This window comes from Tyto alba, unplaced genomic scaffold (genome assembly GCF_018691265.1).
Source record: "Tyto alba isolate M040663 unplaced genomic scaffold, T.alba_DEE_v4.0 Super-Scaffold_28, whole genome shotgun sequence".
NCBI lineage: Eukaryota > Metazoa > Chordata > Aves > Strigiformes > Tytonidae > Tyto > Tyto alba.
In genome coordinates, this window is record NW_024881302.1 from 16,317,192 (window position 1) to 16,339,627 (window position 22,436).

General features: G+C 38.5%; 1 protein-coding gene across 5 annotated transcripts in view; it reads right to left on the bottom strand.

The window, feature by feature from the left end:
* The window catches only part of KATNIP (katanin interacting protein), a 62,549-nt gene that overhangs the window by 15,407 nt on the left and 24,706 nt on the right, over positions 1 to 22,436 (bottom strand). For all 5 annotated transcript variants that reach the window (XM_032983570.2, XM_032983568.2, XM_032983569.2 and 2 more), the window contains exons 13-18: positions 17,447 to 18,344; positions 12,166 to 12,897; positions 11,391 to 11,599; positions 7,499 to 7,562; positions 4,740 to 4,917; positions 1,163 to 1,328 (exon numbers count right to left, since the gene is read on the bottom strand). In XM_032983570.2, coding sequence (XP_032839461.2) covers positions 1,163 to 1,328; positions 4,740 to 4,917; positions 7,499 to 7,562; positions 11,391 to 11,599; positions 12,166 to 12,897; positions 17,447 to 18,344 — 2,247 coding nt within the window. The remainder of the gene's footprint in view (positions 1 to 1,162; positions 1,329 to 4,739; positions 4,918 to 7,498; positions 7,563 to 11,390; positions 11,600 to 12,165; positions 12,898 to 17,446; positions 18,345 to 22,436) is intronic.

A 22,436-nucleotide genomic window follows, 5' to 3' on the forward strand; every position in this document is an offset into this window, starting at 1 on the left:
TAGATCACCCGTGGCTTAAATGAAAGATCTTATGCTCTGGCCCCCTGCCAGTCTTTGCCCAGTCTTTGGCACTTAACAACACCCCATACTGATATTAAAAGATGCTAGGGCTCTGTTGTGGAGAGAGAACACCTCTCCACACGTTTATTCAGTTGTGCTCATATTAAAGCAATTCCTGGAACATACATTTACACAAAGAAGCAGTTCTGCAACTTTTGCCATTAACTTGCCCAATCCTATGAAAGACCCATGCCTCCAACTTTGATTTCAGAATTTTTTCCAGAACTTTGCTGATCATTTTTGTCCCGTCTCTCTCTAGTTTAATACATACCAACATTTTTCTCCTTATCTATTGACTGGGTTTTGACATCAACAATGCAACAGTTATATGTGAAGGGGAAGATCTGGAAACAAATAGATTCATAAACTTTCTGTGCAGTGAACAGCAACTGCTTCTTTATTATCATTACAAGTGTATGTATAGCTTCTGAGAAAAACCAGGGAAATGAGGGACAGCCAAACTGAGAGTGCCAGCAAGATGTAACACAACCTCCAACGGGTGTCAATTGCCAGTCAATTCCAAGAATTCAACAGGAAAAAAAAAAATAAAACAAGCAACTTGGAAAAAGAAGAGAGGAGGTATGTTATACAATTTTAGCTAAACTACTTTAGCCAAAGTGTTTAAAGATGTCAACTTTCCCTAATAAACATTAGAGTTCTAGAGACTTTTCTTCCCTCTTGGAAAAGGTATTATTGATTGACTGGCCTGTAACTTACCTAAACAGAATTTCTGTTGGAGAAGTGGACCTGTTCTATCATGCCCTGTGTTCCAGGAAATAAAGAATCATATGGTAGGCCTAAATACTAGATACTGAGAGGATACCACTTCAGAATCATACATCTTGGATATAATATGTGCTATTGTATGTGTCTCTTAGAAAAATCAGTTGTGAAGATTTCTTTAAACTATATCTGGCTTTTTTTCAATATTTGCTGTTTGTGGAGACAGCAATGCATTATACCTGCCACAAAATTCAGACTCAGACAATCTAGAAAGATTTATGGTGTTCCATTAAGGCAGCTATATTCATTCATCACGGTACCAATTTTCCAATGCACTGCTGTATATTTTTGCTGGCAGTGCTCCTTTTCTTTTACTTACCCCTCTATAGGTATCCTCTGGAGATTTATTATAGTTCCAAAAGCGAAGCCCTGCAATACTTTCAATTTTATCAAAATGAATTGTGAGCAGATGATCTTCTCCAAAAGAGAAGGGAATGAGCCACATATGGTCATCCTCTACTGTGATATTAGTTCCATCTATTAACCTACAAGGAGAAAAATCCATTAGCTGCAAAAAAGGAAAAGCTTGCTTTTCTCATTAAAATCACGTACTTCTTAGGTGCTAATTTTTTTATAGATGACAATTCCAGTTTCTAGGGCTTATTGTGCCCATGTGCATGCAATTAAAAAACACAGTAAATGTCAAAAAGACTATGCAATTGTTGAATGAATGACAGTGGGGGGAGAAAAAACAGTATTTCCTTTAGTTGGGTCCATTTGAGGAAAGCCAGAAAAATCCTTAGGTTTTTCCTGGGTGAACAGGGGCAGGCAGAGGAAAGCTCAACTACCTTTGTACCAAAATGGCCAAAGGCAAAAATCTAAGACCCAGACACAATATAACTTATTAACACAGTTCCATGTCTAAACTAGTATATCTGGCACTCTGCAGTGTGTTACTATGCCAATGCAATCATACTGGATCCAGTAAGGAGCTGGACGGCAGATGGATAACCCAGAGAAGCAGAATTTGTTCACATCCTTCTTCATACACACAGTTAGGCACATTCCTATGCTTTTAAAAAGCTTTCTACCAGCATGACAATGTCTTTTCATAAGAGCACAGACTTCAGGCTGACTAGATAAAGTTAATTCCATTACTTTCTCATTATGGAATCCTGATTTTATATTGTTCTACCGCAAACTACATCATACAAAGATGGAGTAAAGAAGAATATGAACTAATTGTCCATTGTAATTACTTTGGTACATTGCCCTATGTACTTACAATTTATTTAAAAGTCTAATGGAAGAATGTCTGCCAGATTTAGTAGTTCCTTAAGGAAAAAGATTTGAATAATGAATCCTTCACAGAGGAACTTATCAGGGAGCCCATGAGAGAAGATATCATCTTTCATATCTTGATAACATCTAATAACTTTGCTGGCAACGTGGACAGTGGGATCGACCCCGAGCTGTGTGGTGGGGGACACGCTGGGGGCAGGGGTGGCATCCAGAGGGACCTGAACAGGCTGGAGAGGTGGTCCAAGGCCAACATCATGTTGTTCAACAAGGCCAAGGGCAAGGTCCTGCCCATGGGTTGGGGCAATCCCCAGCACAAACCCAGGCTGGGCCCTCGAGGAGCGGCTGGAGAACAGCCCCGAGGAGAGGGACTGGGGGGGCTGGTGGGGGGAAAACTGCCCGTGAGCCAGCCCCGTGCGCTCGCAGCCCAGAACCCACCCGTGCCCTGGGCTGCAGCCAGAGCAGGGGGGGCAGCAGGGCCAGGGAGGGGATTCTCCCCCTCTGCTCCGCTCTGGGGAGACCCCCCTGCAGTGCTGGGGCCAGCTCGGGGGCCCCCAACAGCAGAAGGACCCGGAGCTGCTCGAGCGGGGCCAGAGGAGGCCACGGAGATGCTGGGGGGGCTGGAGCAGCTCCCCTGGGAGGCCGGGCTGAGAGAGTTGGGGGGGTTCAGCCTGGAGAAGAGGAGGCTCCGGGGAGCCCTTCGAGCGGCCTCCCAGGGCTTAAAGGGGGGGCAGGAGAGGTGGGGAGGGACTCTGGGTCAGGGGGTGGGGGTAGGATGAGGGGTAACAATTTTAAACAGAAAGAGGTTAGTGTTAGAGTACATATAAGGCAGAAATCCTTCCCTGTGCGGGTGATGAGGCACTGGCACAGGTTCCCCAAAAAAGCTGTGGCTGCCCCCTCCCTGGAAGGGTTCAAGGCCAGGTCGGACGGGGCTGGGAGCCCCCTGGGCTGGGGGAAGGGGGTCCTGCCCGGGGCAGTGGGGGTGGGACCGGATGATTTTTAAGGTCCCTTCCAACCCAAATCATTCCATGACTCTATGTAATGCTTGAATTGGTCCTGAATAGTACACTACCTATTCCAGATGCTACAGTTGAAGAGCACTGTAAAGTACTCAAATTCAACATCCATGCTTGCAGAAATATCAAAAGCCAAAAAAGCCCCTATTTCTTGTGCCCAGAAAGGTTCTTAAGCAAAAACGAAGTATGTCAAAAAGAAACCAAGGAGCAACAAAATAAAATAAAATCATTACACACACCAGAGAGAATATTAAGGGATATCATACTGCAAGCACAGAATGAATGCACCCCACTTACTAAGGAAGATGTTAGAAAAAGCGAGGACTTGAAAAATCAAAGCCCGCCTGGCTCAGTGGCAGGATAAAGAAAATTATTACAAGCCATCTTTCAACAAAATTCATGATCAAAAAACCTTAAATTGATAGGATCATAAACTCTGGAAGGCTAAATGTGTATGAACAGGCCAAAAAAGAGTCTGATGGCTAGCATGAAAAAGGTACCATAAATAAAATTTCTCAAATACATCAGAAGCAGAAAGCCTGCCAGAAATTCTGTAGGATCAACAGATGACTAGGGTGTAAAAGGAATATTCAGAGAAGATATGAATCCAACAGAAAAGCTAAATGAATTCTTTACACTTGTGTCCATCACAGTGGAGTATGAAGAGACTCCACCACCACAATCTCTTAATTGCAGAAGATCTCATGGGAAGATTTCTTCTATCTTGGTGCCTATAGAAGAGATTTTCATAAAAATAAGCAGAAACCTCAAGGAATTATATAAGTAAGCTTGACATCTGTATTAGTCAGATTGGCAGAAACTACAAAGAACAGCATTAGTATACATGTAGATAAATAAATACAACATCCTAAAGAAGACTCAACAAAGACACTGAAAAGAGAAGTTGTAATTTGTAAACCTATTCACAGACCATAAACATGCCAGAGGACAGCATTACCACTGAAAATACCCTTTAAAATGGAGACGTGACTCTGAAACAACAAGATGCAGCTTCAATAACAACCAAATACCAAGTCTGCTCCAGACCTATAGCTTATAAGTACAAGCAAATTTGAGGAAGTATACTTGTCAATGACTAAAACTTCATTGGAATTACAAAAAAAAAAAAAAAAAAAAGCTGCAGAACTGCCAAAAGAATGGCACCTATTTGTGCAATTCCCTAATACATCCTCACCATTTGCTAACTTGAAAATTTTCCTTGAAATTATCCAGAAATCCTGCATAAATATCGCTGCATATGCATAGACAGATGCTACAAAACACCCACATTTCTGCCTGGAAAGTCTTTAGCATAGATACCAACCAGGCATGTTACCACCTCCTAACTCAAACACCATCTTTTGGAAACATCTCATTCATGTTTCTACAACAAGCTGTTCCTGGGTAGCTTTTGAAATCCAAGAATGAGTAATGATGGTATGAAAATCATGTTTGCATTAACATGTGTTAACATAATAAAAGTTTATATAATTATGTTACTTTATAAAGGCTGTTGTAAAATGCATCTAAAATTCATAAACTCAAAAACTGTTGGTGGAAAATACAGGCAAAAATAAATAAATAAATAAATAAAGAGCCCTGCAGAAACTGCTTGGACAATCCCACTCTTTCACTACTTACTTTTCTAATGTCCTGGAATCTCCTGTATACTCTGGAAGATCATTTAAATCTTGAGGTGAAGCAGAAATCTGTTCTGCACTTAATTTTAATGCTTGACCATTCCTTCCTATTACTTCAATTCCTGTCAGTCCAAGGTAATGAGAATCTCCCCAGGTCATGGTAAAATTCAGTTGCAGGCCTATATAAAAGAATATACATGTATCTGTATACCTACTACTTTGAAGTAAGGAGCATAAGCATGCATGTGAGCCTCAACAAATAGCAGTATGTGTATTTTATTTAGATTAAATAACTTTATATGCTATATTTAGAAACTTCCTGGTCTGCATGCCTACCTCCATGTAATAGCATAGTATTGCCTGTAAATCTGTGTTAGACCCCTTTAGTGGGCTACCAACATCTTGTTCACATGTAACTATAAAACTTGTGATCAAACATGTTATCAAGTGCCTCATTACTTAGATTATAGACTGACAGTAATTCAATAGTACATTTTAGCAGTTACATGACAGATTTTGTGATTATGCAGACATAGAGAAGACCTACTAGTCTGAAGTCTATCTATCATCTTTTGCCAGCTAAATGACTATACAGTCATATAAATCCAGTCTCTCATAAATCCATAAATTGTTAGAGAACACCAACTCATAGTTAAACCAAAAAACAAATTTGATTTACTAATGTGTTTAAGTTACTATCTTCACATCAGAACTGGACATATGGAAGTATTTTAATAGGACAGCATTAGTGAAAAGCAGCAATGTTGATTACTCTGCCTCTCCAGAAAATAAATGGGAAAGAAAAATTGGGCACACAGAAGATTGTATGCGTATCTTTGTATCCACCTGTTTCATGCCTTACTGAAAAAATAAAAATTCCATATACAGATATAACAAGTAATATTCCAATCTGATCAGGTTCCATAAAAATCCATCACTGTAAATTAAAAATATATTTTATTTCACACATTACAGAATCCCAGAAATAATCAGGTTAGATAATGTCTAAAGAAGCACCAGTAGTCATGATGCCCTGTAAAACAAACAAGCACTAAACCTATTAAGCCATCCAGCCCAATTACTTCTAAATAGCCGTAGCAATTTACACGAGACTGTCTTGATATAGACATAAATTCACTTGGGTGTAAGATCTCATTAGCATTTGCAAGGACACTAAGAAATAAATAGTTCTATTAGCTGACAAGTTTAGAGCTTTGGCTACACTGCTATTAGATGCTATTCCCAAGGCCATTGCTAAGACTACATTTGATTAGTGTACAAGCATGTGAGAGTTCTCAGGCAAAACCAGAGTATATTTCCAAACAAAGGGGAAGAGATAGGGTGAAGCAGATATCCACGCAAGGTTTAGTATTTGCATCACCAAGACAACGCCTTCATAGAATCTCAGAATGATGCAGGATGGAAAGGATCTCTGGAGGTCTCTAGTCTGACTCTAAGCTTAGAGCATGTCCATTAGATCAGGTCTTTCAGGAGCTTAATCAATGGAAGGTTCAATGTCTCCAAGGCTGGCAGATTTCAAAACCTCCCTCAACCCCTGTTCCAGTGTTTGATTGCCCTCAGAGTGAAGAAGATTTACGAATACCCAGTTGGAAAATTTTGTCTTCTACCTTGTTGTTTCTGCTGCCTCTCAACCCAGTCCTCACAGAATATGGAGAACAAGGAACAATATATGCAGGCAGGTCAGGGTATGGCAAAAATGAGGTTGTAGATTCTAGTCATCGTTTTGCTTTTGTGCAAGGTCATTTATAAAGATAGCCCCTAGTAGCAATTAATGGCATTTTTTTTTCTGTGTAACAGACTAAATTGGAGTTCCTTTTGCGTACATAAGACCTGGAAAGCCTTCCGTAAATACAACTAGCTTTTCCATCTCTTTCCCTGCAAGAACTCATGAAAATCAGGACCTCTTTGTCTGGTAGAGACAAGTTAGTCCAATGAGCTGATTAACAATATCTTGTCAGTGTGAGAGACTGCATCTGCTGAGCTCTGAACCACACCCTTACTATCCTTTTCACCTACTTTGAGAAACAGGAGGAAGGCAAGGAATCTTAAGTTCACAGGTATTAAATGATCATAGACTCGTTCATAAAGTTCACAGATGCAGATATAGGTCATATCATAGGTCATAGATCACAGTTCACAGATATGTGGCTTACTAAGCCATAGCATTGTGTGTATTTTCAGAGAGCACATCACAGGTTGCTAAAGCCTTTAGGCCAGGCCCAACAACCCAATTTCTCTTGTGCTGGTCAAAGGACTAGGAACTGATACTGAAAATTCTGGGCCATCCAGAAACTCTCTGGACAATAATTTAAAGGCCCACAGAGAGGTGTTTTTGTACAGGATAAAGAAATCAGGTACTTTAAGTATGGATATAACATTCTGGTCTAGCTTTACTGTAGGGTGAATATTGTCAATCCGATCTGAGAAATTCAATCTATCTACATAAATACATAGGATTGGGAGAGAATTACTGGGTAAGGGATACAGCTATCACAAATCCCGTTCAGGGACCAAGCAAATGGCTAGTGTTATTTTTCTGAGATTAAAAGCCAACTGTTACAATATAATGTTCTAAATGCCATGGTAAACAAAGCTTCAGCCTTAAATATTCAATTACTCTTCTTTATTCTAGACCTGACATCTGTCACAAAGTTCTCTACAGCTCTGACAAATCAGATCCTCCTTGATAACATGTTAAGAGGGAGGGTGGTTAAGCAAGTAGCGAATGTAGGAACTTACATTTTCCAGTAAATATTCCTGATTCCTTGGATATACATTCAGAGAGAGGGTTTGCCTCTTGAACCTAAAAAGTAAACCAAGAGGTGCGATGAACATGCATATCATATATACATTACAGATATATTGTTTATAAACTGGATTTTTTTTTTGGTGGGTTTTTTTGTATGTTTCTTTGGGTTTGTTCTGTTCTTTTTTTCACATCCAGCCTTTTGTAATCAATCTCCCCTTTGCCTCACTACACAGGCTGTCCTGCAAATAATGGAAAGCCTATCCCAAAATGTAGAAGATTATATGGATCCTTAGAAAGTCAAGACTATCAGGGGTGTTTTTTCATGCATATAGGATTGTTAAATGTGAGACTCCCTAGTGTGAGTTACCTATTCTCAAAGAGGCTGAAATTCTTAAGTCACTCTTATTTACCTGCAGAATGCCACTAGCAGATAATACACTGTATTTGCAACATGTTGTAAATATGTTGCAGAGACAAGAAGTCTAAAAGGAAGTTAAGACCTCAGAGAGTGCCACCACAATTTCTCCTCAAGAGTCAAAGGGCGAAATAAAAAACAAGCAAACTTGTCCAAAAGCTTGCATTTGTTTTTTGACAATACTAATTAATTATAGCCTATGCTATTCAACATAGCAAAACAGAAAAGGAATAAAACAGATGACAAAATCTGCTGACCATACTGGGGTAATTAGGGTAGTAAAGACAAAGGACAACTGCAGAGGGTTGCAGATAAGACTTATTTCATTGAATGAGCGTGATAAAATGGCTAATTATGTTCCCTGTAGGTAAACTTAAAAATGCTACACATGAGAAAAACAATCCTAACTTTACATATACAGTATTGGGCTATAAACAAAATAATAGCAGATTAGAGTGAAATCTTGCCATTATTGTAAGTAGTTCTACAAAAACATCAGCTCAATCTTCATTAGTATTCAAAAAGCCAAATAGGAAATTAGAACTCCAGACTCCTTCTCTATAGTTTCATTCATCACTGGAAGTAGACTTCCTGTCATCCAGAATACATCAAATGGACGTACACTGTGCCTAAAAAAAATACACTTGTCAATGCTTTTCTCCTACTGTTATATTAGATCTCTGCAGTATAACCACTGACATCCCAGATCTTCTATGCTCCCCGACTGCAATGTACTTCACGGAGTAGCAAATGTGCTTATGGTAATTAAGTAGGTGAAACTGAACAAGAACTGTGCACTGAAATGAACACACATATTACCTATAGAAGGTGGAAAACTCCTCCTATTGGGGGTACCTTTCTCACAAATCACTGACTCTGCCTTTGATGTCTGATGCCTTTTTCTCAGAACAACTTTAAAAGACCAGCTGGGAATTAGAATTTGCAACTGTACTGAATATCTAAACACATGGATGCAATAAAGCTACTGGTTTTACAGAATGCAGAATAATTCCCTCCCCTAGAGGTTGTAAACCATCTGTGTCAAGCCAGCTTATCACCTCTTTTCTCCCTCTTCCTCATTTCTTGGGTACTCAGATCCCTTCATTCCACCGGTGTCCACTATCTTTTCTATCAGATATGGTCTAATTTTCTGCCATTTCAACTACTTCTGCTTCTGAACATTGTCCTACCTGTGTTCTTAGATCCTTATAGCTAGAACAAAATACGACCATAGTACAGTAGTTATTGGAAAACCAATAACAAGTAGAAAGTATTACCATGCTCCTACACCTGACCATACTGTATAGCACCTTCCATGTGAGGAATAACTGAAGTAGGACTAACCATTCTGGAAAAGAGATTGTAACAGAGGGGATAAATATCTTGAGAGGCTTGAAGAAAGGAATATGGGATAACTGTTTAGTTTCTTCCAACAGAAAAACTAGGGGACATTAAATTAACTTAGAGGCAAACAGGAAGAGGTTCTTTGTGCTATGCAAGTTAAGCTGGGAAACTCAGCACAGAGCATTTTAAGTTGTTAAAGTACACATGGGTTCAAAAAGCTAGGGGATGAATTAACACAATAAAAATCCATGTCATGATACTAAACACAAAGGTTAAGGCAAAAAGGCCTTGTGAGAGAAATTTCTAAGGGCTGGATGAGTGTTTCAGAGGAACACCACTGCATGTCTGCTCTTTTCTTACATTCTCCCTAGGCACCCGCTGTTGGCCACAGTCAGAGTTGGGTGAAGTGCACTAGTTACACATCTGACCTGCTATAAAAGTTGACATGTTAAAGATTACTGAAATGATGGGACAGACACATGACCATGGATAATACTGACAAGACACTTCTGTAAAATCTTTTGAAAAGTTCTGTAGTCAGTGCATTAAAACACCATTTCATTCACTGAACATGCTACAGGAAAAAAAGGTGAATTATCAATAGGTACAGATTGCTCAAACCCAGTACGAGTCTGAATGACAACATTATGCTGGGGAAGACAAATCATTTAGTAGATCTGTATTATTCTGATAAGCATCCATCGACAAAATCTTGATGGTACCAGCAAATACTGAATGACAGGGTGATCAATGGCTCAGTCACAATAGCTTTTGTTATTTCCTTGCTGATACAGCACATTTCAGAGTTAGAAGAGGAATATGAAGAGCATCACAGATAAACAGCAAATAAAAGGCAGAGGCTCTGAGTAAGAACCAGCCAGTCCAGGTCCAGACTTTTGCAATGGAAGAGATCCTGGTGAACGCTCACAACAAACAAGCGATCAAGAAAAGAAAGGTCAACTTCCATTTGTGTTCATGAAATCCTGCACTGCATAAGGTGTCTAAACATTTTAAAATACTGCAAGCAAAGGTGGGACCAAAATTACCATTGCCAGTGTTGGTAACTAGCAGTGGAGAAGTCAAAGAGTTAGAGTCACTGACTCAAGATCATAACAGCGAGATCAAATCCCAATGTCATGACATTTCCCTTTGTCTTATAAGCCATCAGGAGGAGGGGACAAGACAGAAGGGGAAGGCTTGACGAGAGCAAAAGGCTCATTAGGAACCAGATATCACTGGGAGCACTTTAGTTGAACCAGCTGGAATTTGGATTGATTCAGCTTTAGAACTCCTCACAGGCTTACAAGTAAGAGTGTGTCCCCTAGAAAAAGATAACCTCACTGAAGTAAGTGCCCATGACGATTCTAAGAAGGTAGAAGATTTGATGGAAATCAGGTCAAAGACTGCTCCACACCATCTTGAGCAGAAAATCTTGCAGGATCTTTGCTCAGACACTGGACTGATGGGCTGGAATGGTATGAGGCAAGACTCCAGTGCTTGAAAATATGGCCTTCCTCCAAGCATTAACGTACCTACCGCATGGAATACTAAAGGGGTATTCTTATGCTGCAAAATGCACACAGACCCGTGGAGATGCTAGTCAAGAAAGGAAAGAGGAAAAAATAAGGGGAGGGTTGAGAGGGGTAGATCCTTCTCATGTAAGATACTTAACTTGTGGAGGAAGAAACAAGCAAAAGTACACTCTGTGGGGAAAATATGGAAAAACCTTTGGTTTGGAGTGACAGGGAGAACGGCTACTCATTACATGAATAACTGTATGATAAAAATCACTGAGAGTGGCATAAACCTACAGGAGTACCTAAATCAAAAAGAACTCCCTCTAATCTCTGTCCAAGTAAGTAAAGAAAAAAATATATATACAATCCAGTACAGCCTTTCTTGTAGTCTTATTAATTAATCATGGAGACTAAAATTTGGAGGACCTTTTGGGCTTTAAAAATTGCATAAATTATTGAGCTTGTGAAAAAAAAATCTTCAAAACAGACAGATAGCTGTATTAGTTTCTCTGCAGACCTTTATTCCACCATGGAAATCAGTGTCTACTACTTCCATGTAATGTTTCAGAAAGACATTTAGAGAGTTCTGAACATAGAGGCTCCTACCTGTTGACCCTCTGTCCTTAATCCCGCTTGTGTAAAAGGTCTTTCATCTCCCTCCCTATCAGCCGTTGTTGGCCTCTTTAGCTCGTCCTCATATCTCAAGGAGCTGGCACTTTCCATTTCACCATCATATGTCTCATCATAGCAGTATATGGCTTCAAGAATATCATCATCAGTAGTGAACAATATAGTATCCCCAAAGTGCTCTGGAGCTGTAGGCAACATACAGAATTAAATGGAGAAACCATGCAGAAGAATATATAGACTGATAAAAACTATTTTCAGTCCTTCTCTACATTTCATTTGCAGTAGTGTTTAAAGATAATATATGGTAAATTGATACTGACTACTGATATAATTAGTAGAGAATGAAACTTATACTGCACAGCAGAAAACCCTAGAGAACTCAGTCAAATTTCAAATACATATAAAAGAAAATGGGAAAAAAGTTTATCCATCACCTTTTCCAAAAGACCATATGCGTGACAACAAGTAAAAATCTGCAACTTTTAAATGTCTAGTGACTGATGGTATTGAAATATGGTCTTGTTGCCAAGACATTATTAAGAACAGGGATTAGCTCTATATGCTGCTAAAATTCACAGTATCATTGAAGAATGAATTAGTGGGTTTTGTATTACATTTTGAAATTAAAAGGACTAAATGCTATACAAAGTACCAGCTTGCTTTGAAGTGGAAAGTGGTAATGAACAAGCTAAATGTATTTGTTTGTATTGTACTGCTGCTTCCGCAAAGGAAATAAGAAATGATAGCATACCTCCAGACAACGTTCCTGAAGCTTTCGCAATTTCTCCTTTAAAGATGCATTGTTCATCTAACACCATTATAATGTCTTTCACACCTCTGAAAGAATGTATGCGAGATTTGTTATAATTCCAAATCCTAATCATAGCTACTTGACAGGAATTTGCAAAGTCAATAAAGATAAAGTGAGGTTTTCCAGGGGTAAATGGTGCTAGCCAGAGATGCATATCATCCTGCGTCCGATTTACCCCATCAATTAGGTTGGTTATTATTCTGGGATCATTGCCATAAGCTGGTAAAATATTTATATCAGGTGGTTCAGCGGTTATTTTTGAAATCTGAACAGGCTCTCCTTTAGAACTGAAAACTTCAATTCCATTAAGACCAACATAATGTCTGTCTCCCCATGTTGTTTGAATGTCTATGACTAAGTGCTGCCCGTAAGGCAAAACAGGAATTTTAAAATCATTTCCATCATGTGCCTCCACAGAATTTCCTTCTTCTTGCCTTGGTAGTGTTTGTAGTCCCTCTTTTCTCATTTGCTGATATTCTCCAGGTCGGTTGATTTTCTGTTGATGAAGAAACTCATCAAAGATATCCCCTTGAAAATCCATGTTAGAGATTCGGCCGCGATGGGAATAATTAAACTTTACCAAGGAGTTCCAAGACTCCTGCAGAGTGTGTTCTTGTTCATTGTGCCACTTTGCTCTAGAGCTTGCTATGTCCTTGATAGGAAAGTCTTCATCTGAAAACAACATTACAGAGACATTTAATGCATAAACAGGACTGGAATCAAACTACTACAACACAGACTTTCCAGAATTATGCTGGTCGTTTTCCTGATCCCTTACTGTGAAATTCTGTTGTAGTAGCACTTTTATATTGCCTCCCTATTACGAAGGCTACATGTCCCAATTGCCTTTCCCCATTTAGACATAACAAAACCACTCACTTTTAACTACTGAAAAGCAGAGCATACACCAAGATGCAAAATGCAGGTAAGTTCCAGACTGCAAATTCTTGACCCAATACTTAGAAAAATTGGGATTTTTCCCAATAATACTTATTGTGTGGCTGTCACAATAGTTTAAATCATCTGTCCACACTTCTGCAGAAGATCTTTCATACAGTTGGAAATGGCTGAACTGGTTAAGTTTCTAAAGCATTACAGAGAAAAGCTAGTGCTTCCTGTCAAAATCAGCCACGCGTACACATGAAGAAAAGTGGTGAGAAAAGAAGTAGGTTCAGCATAGAAGGAGAATGAGGTGAACACTGCATTCTATGTAGGTAATGTCCAAACTTCTCAGCTAGTGTGAGATGTAAAAGGGGGATAATGGCAACATATCTAACGGAATGCAGTGGGAACAGCAAATTAGAGAGGCACAGTGGGAGCAAAGCATGCTTTCCTTGTGACTGCACTGGGGAGCTGCTTAATTTCCATCTCAAAACAATTAAGAGCAGATAATAACAAAGATTTTCAATAAAGCTGTCACTTATGTATTTTCTTCAAATAAATGAAGAAAAGCAAGTGGAGTAATACACAATTACAGGCCCATGGGCTAGATTTTACTTCTGTACAATGTCCTTGAGTGGATACTAAAACAAACGGTTATCAAGAATAAATGCCAATTGCTGTAAAATGCAAAATAATGTTTTCCCAAAAGACTGCTCAAGACTAACTTTTAACTTTGTTTTTGGAAACACTAGGAAAGAGGCAATGTTCCTAATCTATCTATGCACAATAATCATTTACACTGGGGACAAGTGAGATAAAAATAAGGATTTTAAAGCAGATGGGAAACTACCTGAAAGAGGGTTGCCTTCCAGAATAAAAGGCTGGAGACCAACCTGGCCATTCATCTTTACCTCACAAGGGAAATACAGATGGGAAGCAAAGGTACATATTTCAGAGAACATCAGACATTTATAAGACACTTTCTTGCTCAAACCACTGTCTATATGGAAATTCATGGGGTGGTTGATCCCCAAAAGTACTTCCCAGAGCCTCACAATTTACCTGAAGAAGTTACTGCATATATATTTACCACTTTAAAATGTAAAAGCTTGAAAATTTCAGGATGAGCATGTACAGAAGTGTATTTGACATCCATTGGCTTTCCTTGTTTTGAAGGTTTTTTCCCTTTTAATTTTTTTTTTTTAATGTTAAGTACTTCAAGCAGTACAGAGATTACAGCTCTGAAGCACTTCTACAGCAGTTCAACAGGAGTGATTTTAAATGAGAGGTTAACAGGTTTGTTATCTACATTAAGGAGTGACAACAGAATTGGAGCTCTGAAAGGAAAGCAGAGAATAGCCCAAAAGCAGAGGTCAATGTCTGAAGGCTTACGGGGTTTGGCATTTTTTTTAGATTCTGAAATTTATTATTTTTATTGGAGCCATGTGAACAATAAATTCTGCATGTAAATAAAGAGTATCCCATTTGCAGATGTTAAAGATGAATTCCCTTTGCATGCCTGAGAGGATTGTATGATGGAACCTATCCCAGAGTCCAGAAATAATGACAACTCAAACATGCAACTCCCCTGTGGGTTTAGGAGGAGTGTCTTGAATCACCAAGTCCCTTGTCCTGCTTCTGATAGCAACACACACCATACAACTCCTCTCAAAACTTTAGTAAACTACATTTTGGGGCAACAGTAGCTTGAAAGAAATACCCTTCTCTGCCTCTGTTGTGTTAATCTCACTTTTACTCCCTGCAAGTTATAAATAGCAATCATATTTCCATGTTGCAATCACACGCTTCATTTCCCAAATCATTCTAAAAGCTCTCTTCTGTATCTGTTCCACTTTGTAATCAGCTTTCCTGAAAATGGATCATCAGAACTGCAGTTTTCTAACTGATGTCTCACGAGTGCCTGTGTTGAGATATTAACATTTCCCTAACTAACAGAAATGCCTCTGCTGATACATCCTTGGAGTATATTGCTATAATCATGCCTGCGTCACACTAGCACTTCATAGTCAGTCTGTATCAACTACTCAACCAAGACCCTTCTCTTTCTCGGTCATTTGCAACTGAAGATTTCTCAGCTTACAACTTAATTTTTTGTTATTAGTCCCCAAATGACCCTGCAAGCAGTACTATTGAATTGCATTCCACTGCTATTACTCTAGTTCATCTTTCTGTGCAGTTCTTCAATATTCTTAACTCATAATAACCCAAATTATATGTTATTTGCAAATTTTATCAGTGTACTTCCATCATTTCCTTTGCACATTAAACCAGTTATCACAGAAAAATTGTATGTTTTTATAGCAACATTATGTCGAGCCAAGTATGCATATATGTGCCATTTCTAATTTCTGTTGTTCTCGTTATTCTTCATTTAGTGACCAAAGAAGCACTGTGACATTGCATGTGAGCTTGTGCAGCCTCCCCTTTGCCACATACTGCTGCTGAGAAACTGCAGCTCCCCTAGCCCCATACTAATTAAAATCCACCACTCTTAGGGAAACACTTAAAACCGATTCCCTGTTGTTAATGTTCACTCAGCTCCACTTTGAAGATGGCTTTACCCCACACAGTACAGTACAGAGAGCACAAAAGCTGCTAGATGGCATGCAATTTTCGCAGGGACAAACACATACTGAGAGTTTTAAGCACCAGATGACAAAACTTGCTCTGAGCAAACTTAGAGGACATTATAATTAGAATCATGATAACCCTCATCTTATAGTTTACATTAAAACTCCTAAATTGTTACAGCTTTTACAACTGAACAGAAATTACTAAGTCAGATTTATTTACAGTTTCCATAATGTTGACAAGATTTTAATCTAACAGAGATACTGTAAAATGTGTGAATCGGCAAATGGGCTGTGGTGAGTGGGTGGGTGAAGGGAAGATGGCAGTTATTCCCACTACTTCCATGCTTTTTTCTTCTTTGAGGTATCATTTCAGATATACTTACAAAAGTGCTGTTTTCTCCACAGAGGGGCAGAGAAAGAAAAATTCAGACATTCTACATTTAGAAAGAATCATTTTCTTCACCTTTGTCCAAAAAATTCATGTAGTACCTGTTGTAGAACTGGAACTGGCACTCCTGCATTTAGGCATATTTCCTGTCCCTTACGACCACAACTTTAATGTGAACACCCAAATACAATATACAGCTAGCACACACAGCAAGCTACACTTTCATGTAAATTGTTCTGCTGCTAAATCAGTCACAAAATTTCAATCTGTATTTCTTTTTCCAATTCTCTGGGCCTTGTTGTCCTTGTTCTGCCAGCCTCTCTTCATTTGAGACAAGTTATTGAATGATGAATAATTATAGAATGCCAAAGAAGGGGTATGAAGGGTCTAAAAAATAAGAGATACAGAGACACATGGCTCAAAACCAAAAAGGGGAGATTAAAAATATATCCCGAGCAATGGAAATCCAAAATAGTTGGTTAAAAGTGAGACAAAGTAGAACTTGTAGGTAAGAAATTCTATTCAGTGTTATTTACATTTGCTAAGCACAAAAATATTACCCTATGCCCAGAAAATTTCTTAGTCATAGATTGCTGGAGGCTGGGAGAGCAGGAATTTGAGAACTTGTGCAATTCTCATACCTTTCCCTGGGGACACAATGTTGGCTACTGCCAGAGGCAGAACACAACTACACAAATATGGATCTTCTACCTACAACAGGATCCAGACAAACTAAAAAAGGTTTGGAGAAGAGTGAGAAGGATATTCAAAAGCATGGAGCAGATAACACCTAAATTTACTAGAAAACTCTTAATAAACAGAGATGTCTATAGGAGAGGTTTGAAAGAGGTAGGAGCAGAGAAGGGAGAATAAGGACAGTTTTCTATGCACTCTGAATAAATATATTCAGCATATATTCTTACTGAGAAAGACACAAGCCTATTACACAAATAAACTCTAAATTTACTCACTACCTCAAGGGTCACATTTTATCTTTTTGCAGCTTTTCATTGATATTAGCGAACATTTGTGGTCTGCAGGACTGTCAATTTTTAGAATATAATTTACTGAAATTTAGTCTTCAATCTTCTCCAAATAAATTTATAAATACTAACTCAGAATGTAAATTTTTCAGAAGAAGAGCATTTCACATCAGGTGTAGGACAAGGAGAGAGACTCTGAGCACTACTGTAGTATGAATGAGAAAAACTGAATATTGCAAATAGCAAAACTAAAATTCCCCTGTCTATACCTTCAGGAACCTCAAGAGGTCCCTTCCCACCTAAATGATTCTGTGCTTCTGCAAAATGGAGACCATGTCTGCACCTGCACTAAGGTTGCTATTGTGAGCTCTTACCTTTGAGACTGGAACCATCATCTCCAAGATTTATAGTGTTTAATCCCGCCTTTTTTACACATCTGACACTTCTCCTTCCACTTGCAGGGTACTGTAAGCTGCAGCAATTTTTGTCAGAAAGTTGCTCCGAAATGTCCAAGCCTACATCACCATCCTTTGTGGTCAGCAGTTGTGATCTCTCATCTCCATTTGCATTTCTACTACCAGATCTTCCTGCTTCATTTCTCTGACATTTGACATCCTCATTAGTCACATCTGAAAAGTTTTTCATGACTACATCTGACTGTGTTTGAAATCTCAAGCCTAAACAATGTTCTGGAACAAGCCAAGGGGGCTTCTGTTTACTGGAAGTAACTTGATTCTTCTCTGTTATTTGGGAAGATGACTGTAACCAAGAAGGAATCACTCCTGTAGAATCAGACAATTTTCTTCCTGTTAGCTTTTCCATTTGCTCACACAAAGTGAGTTCATCACCAGATTGAACATGCTCCATAGCTGCTTGTACTGGTGCATTCTCTTTGGCATCTTTCATACAAACTTGAGATGGTAACACTTGTAGACCATCCTCTAACTCAGACAAATTTTTCTTTGTAAAGCTGACTGAGTTCATCTTATGCTCAAGAAGATTTTCTTCTGGCAGAGATTTCCAGTTTAGTGAAGTACTGTTTGACTGTAAGCACTTAAAATGTAGGTCTGCTTTCTTTTCTGTAACTGCAGGTGCATTTACTTCTTTCCTTTCATTTGAAGAATATGCAGAGATATCTTGCTTGTGATCTGTAAGGTCAATTGTAGTGCTATGGTCAGTGAGGAGATCTCCAGAGGCTCTCTCTAATTCACCATCAAACACAAGGTTCTCATCAACATATAACTTCACTTTCTTTGCTCCAACATCAAGGTTCTACAAAAATAAAAGTATGCCGATTTCAGTTAAGCTGTTCAAGCATTAGATAACACTGTTCTGGAACTCTAACATTTGAATACTTAATCAATAAAAAGATGAAAACAATTGAATCCCCCTATCAGTGTCATAGTTTTGACTACTTTTTAATCAAAAGCTCAAACAACTGAAAAATACTGTGGAATATTTAAGATTTTATTTAAAAGGACTAAAAGCCCTATCAAACATTTCAGCTGACGAGGCTTAAATATTTAGAAAAGCCTGAGCAAAGGAGCCTAGATTAAGTATGATTATATTTGATCACAATATAATTTCCAGAGGTACATTTTGCTTCAGCGTCTTTAAGATTCACCACTTCCATGACATGTTGCACAGTGAACAACCACCCTGATCAAAGCCTCTAGAGTTAAAGAGAGTTACAAAGAGTTATAGAAATACAGGACTGGAAAGGACATCAGACCACATCATCTGGTCCATCTCTTTCCACTGAATAAAGTAAAATAGCCTATACCATTGTGAAGAAATCTGTTTTTATCAGTTTTGAAATAATCTGCCTTGATAGCCTATTCCAACACTTAACTAGCCTTTCAAATTGAAGGCCTTTATCTCAGACACAACTCTGCTACTCACAATGTTATCTCTACGTTCTCCTTTTCTGTGGCACCCACTAAAACCTGATTTTTTCATTCTACTGACGTTGGAACTAATGCTCTTTCTATTCTCTTTATCATTTCCACCTAACCTTTTCTCCCTCGACAAAAATACTGGTATCTTCAAAGAAAATATAGAAGATGAGACAAAATACATCTCCTTTCTGCCCTCTAAATTTCAGTAATGTGTCCATCACATGGAGTCTTTAAAGACTCTGTTCTTTCCTTATTTTCATGGAAACTGAGAAGCTTTTCACTAAAGTAAGAAGTTTCAGTTTCATCCCTCTTGCTCATCTCCTGGATGTCAGTTCTCCTGGAATACTGATTTAAATTTTCCTCTGCTCCCAATCTAAACCAGTTACTCCTTCACCTTCAAGTACAAGTGTCTCCACTTCTTCACTACTGCCTGCACTCTTTCCAGCTTACAGGTCATTACAGCTTCCATTCTGCTGCTTTCCAAATAATAACATGTATAAGGCAAAAAATGTAATATGGACCTACAGAGCGGGAAAAACAGAAGATGCAGGCGTAACAAGAAAGCTACAGCTGAGGGAAGGCAGTAGGTGTAGGAATGCAAGACACAGTCCTGATACATTCCTGATAGAAAAAGATAACCTTCACTAACTTCTCAGAGAACAGCTGTAAACCCAGTTTAATTGGCCATTATGTCATGGCTGCCTGTGTTACTCCTAGAGTATCATAAAGTGCTATATGTCTGTACTGATGCATTTGGCCATAAAATGTGATATTTTTTCCCCTTGAGCAAGGACACTGCCAGATTAATATAATTGGGGATCAAACCACTTTAATAATTACATATATTAAAAACTAACTACATGGCTTTGCCTGAAGTTATGATGGGGAAGAGAAAGACTATCAGGATGGTCAAGTAATGTTACTTTTTGAATCTCTGTATGTCTGGACTCTTAATGTCCTCCTTAAATGCTAGAGATAATGGATATTCACAGTTGAATTTGGGATAAGTGCAACATTTTTACATAATTATATCTCTTGCACCAAAATTCTAAGCAGAATGAGGCTCAGGGAAGAAAATTATGAACAGATCTCAGGAACAGACATATGCAGACAGAAGACTAAGAACTGCTCTTTTTCATTCCCTCCCACCCCTCTTCTGAGCTTCCAGTTGCTTAGTGATCAGATGTGGCGGGAATGATTTGACAGAATGGTTAGCTTCCCTAGTATCACTGCTTAACTCTCCTCAGGCATGAGGAGGTTGGAGAAATACTTTCCTCTTGAGTAATTCCACCAGAAAGCCACCCTGTAAACAAACATTCAAAACTTGACCCAAGGCAGGTCTTTCTCCTTCCAGAAGAGTAATTATAATGGCACAATGTCTCAAAGCAAGCAAGTAGATATGATCAATGTCAAAGAGGAAAAAATGAAAGATTTTCTGAAAACAGTTCTACAGTTTCCCTTGATGTTCCTCCCCAGCTTACTCCTTCAGCCCTCAAAGAATGCCTGCTGAGATGCTGCTTTTCAGAGAAACAAGGATGGTACTGCTGGCCATTTCAGTGATATTTGTGCATCAAGGACAAAGCTTAAGATCAGAGGCACTTTTCTGCAAATTACACCTGGACAGAGGACTTCAAGTTGCTGCTGCCTGACTTCTCACAGAGGTGTGAAAGGGAAAGAGCAATAGAAAAGAAGTAGTCAAGAACTAGAAGAAAAAAGTTCTGTAAACCTAACTCCGCCAAACTGCTGCATCCTTACAGACAATGCAATCCAGTGGTAGTCCAGCACTGAAAAAAATCTCAAATTCAAGAGAATAGAGATGAACATACACACAGGAGGAGCACACATATAAGCGATCTCTCGAAGAAGAAAATGATCCAATTGGAGAGCAACTAAGACCTTCATGCATTGAAGAACTAATTCCATTCAGGTTTGTGAAGACAGACAACAGATATTATATTGGATCTTATGAAAAGAATTTTAATAGCATCAAATAAGGATGCAATTTCAAGGCTGCACAAGTATTTACAAAATGTCTGAATACTTCAGACATTTGAAAAGAACTGGCTGCCCTTACTTACACTTGATCTCTTCTTGCAGACTAAAAATAACCTCCTTTTTCACAGACCTCATCTGAAGTAAATAAAGGCAAGATGAAGCATTTTCTGAGACCTTCCTTGTAATTCAATGAATCAAGTAATCTATGACAATGATGTAATTTGACTTTTACAGCTTCCTTCAGGCATATTTTTTCTACTTCTAGACTCAAGTTCTGAAACTCAAACATACAAAAGTACTGGCCTGAATTAATTTTTTGCCTGTGTTTTGAAGAAGAACTTCGAAAACTCTCACGTGGTTTTTGAGGGAAAGAAGGAAGCTTAAATGACTACCAAAAAAACCACACAGAAATCTGTCTCTGGATTTACATTAGCAGAAAGAAAAATGTTAGCTAATTATATTTTGGGCGTTCATACTTCTCAGACAAAACTTCCTCATGAAAAATTACAGAGTTAGGCGGAAATGCTTTGTATTACTCTTTCAACTGCAGGATAATGAGAGAGTTTAGTCTTTAGTCAGTGTAGACTGCTGCACTGCCACCAAAATCCATGAGATTATACTCCTAACAGATTTTACAGCTTGCCTCGTAAGGGCTTAATAAAAAAACAGTGCCTCGAAACACAGAAGTACATTTATGTGTATTTCCTGCATTACGTTCAATAGGTTTGGTAACAAATCATACTATTACCTCCAAAAATGGCAGTCCCTTATCACACTCTCTAATGATGATGGAACATTCTGTAGTCCGCATTTTAATAGAAAAAGCTATCAAAATTCCAGAAAATAAATATAAATCATGTTATAGTAAACTCGTTCAAGCTGTCCCTTCCATGGCCATTTCCATACGTATAAATTGCCATGTGTGCTTATATAAGAACATGGATGAGAGCAAAACTAAGAACATGGATGAGAGCAAAACCAGAGGGTTAAAGCCTCTTATTTATAATCCAGCACAGCAAATCCTCTTTGATGCAGTACCTGGGATATTTTTTTCTTAACATTGCAGTGTACAAACAAGAATAATTCTCATGGTGACATTCAAACACCCAAACAAGAGACCATCTGCCATGAGGTGTCTCTCTTGTAACACAAGATTACTTGTTTTATTATGAACACACAGTTTGTATACTTTCTCATTAAAGAGACAAAACCAAAATCGAGCAACAGCCTATTTATACTTATATGCATGAGAAAACACATATTTTAACATAAATTTATATTGTCATAAAAAAATTAAAGTACAGAATATTAAGATGCACTTATCTTTGTATCTTTACTTCTCACCACAGTAAAGGATTAAGTGACAGAATATGCAAGCCTTTTATTAGGTCTTTGGAGATCTTTAGTAGCTTTGTAAGAAAATGCTCATTGTGCTTATGAAAACTAACACTTACATTGCTACCACTTACAA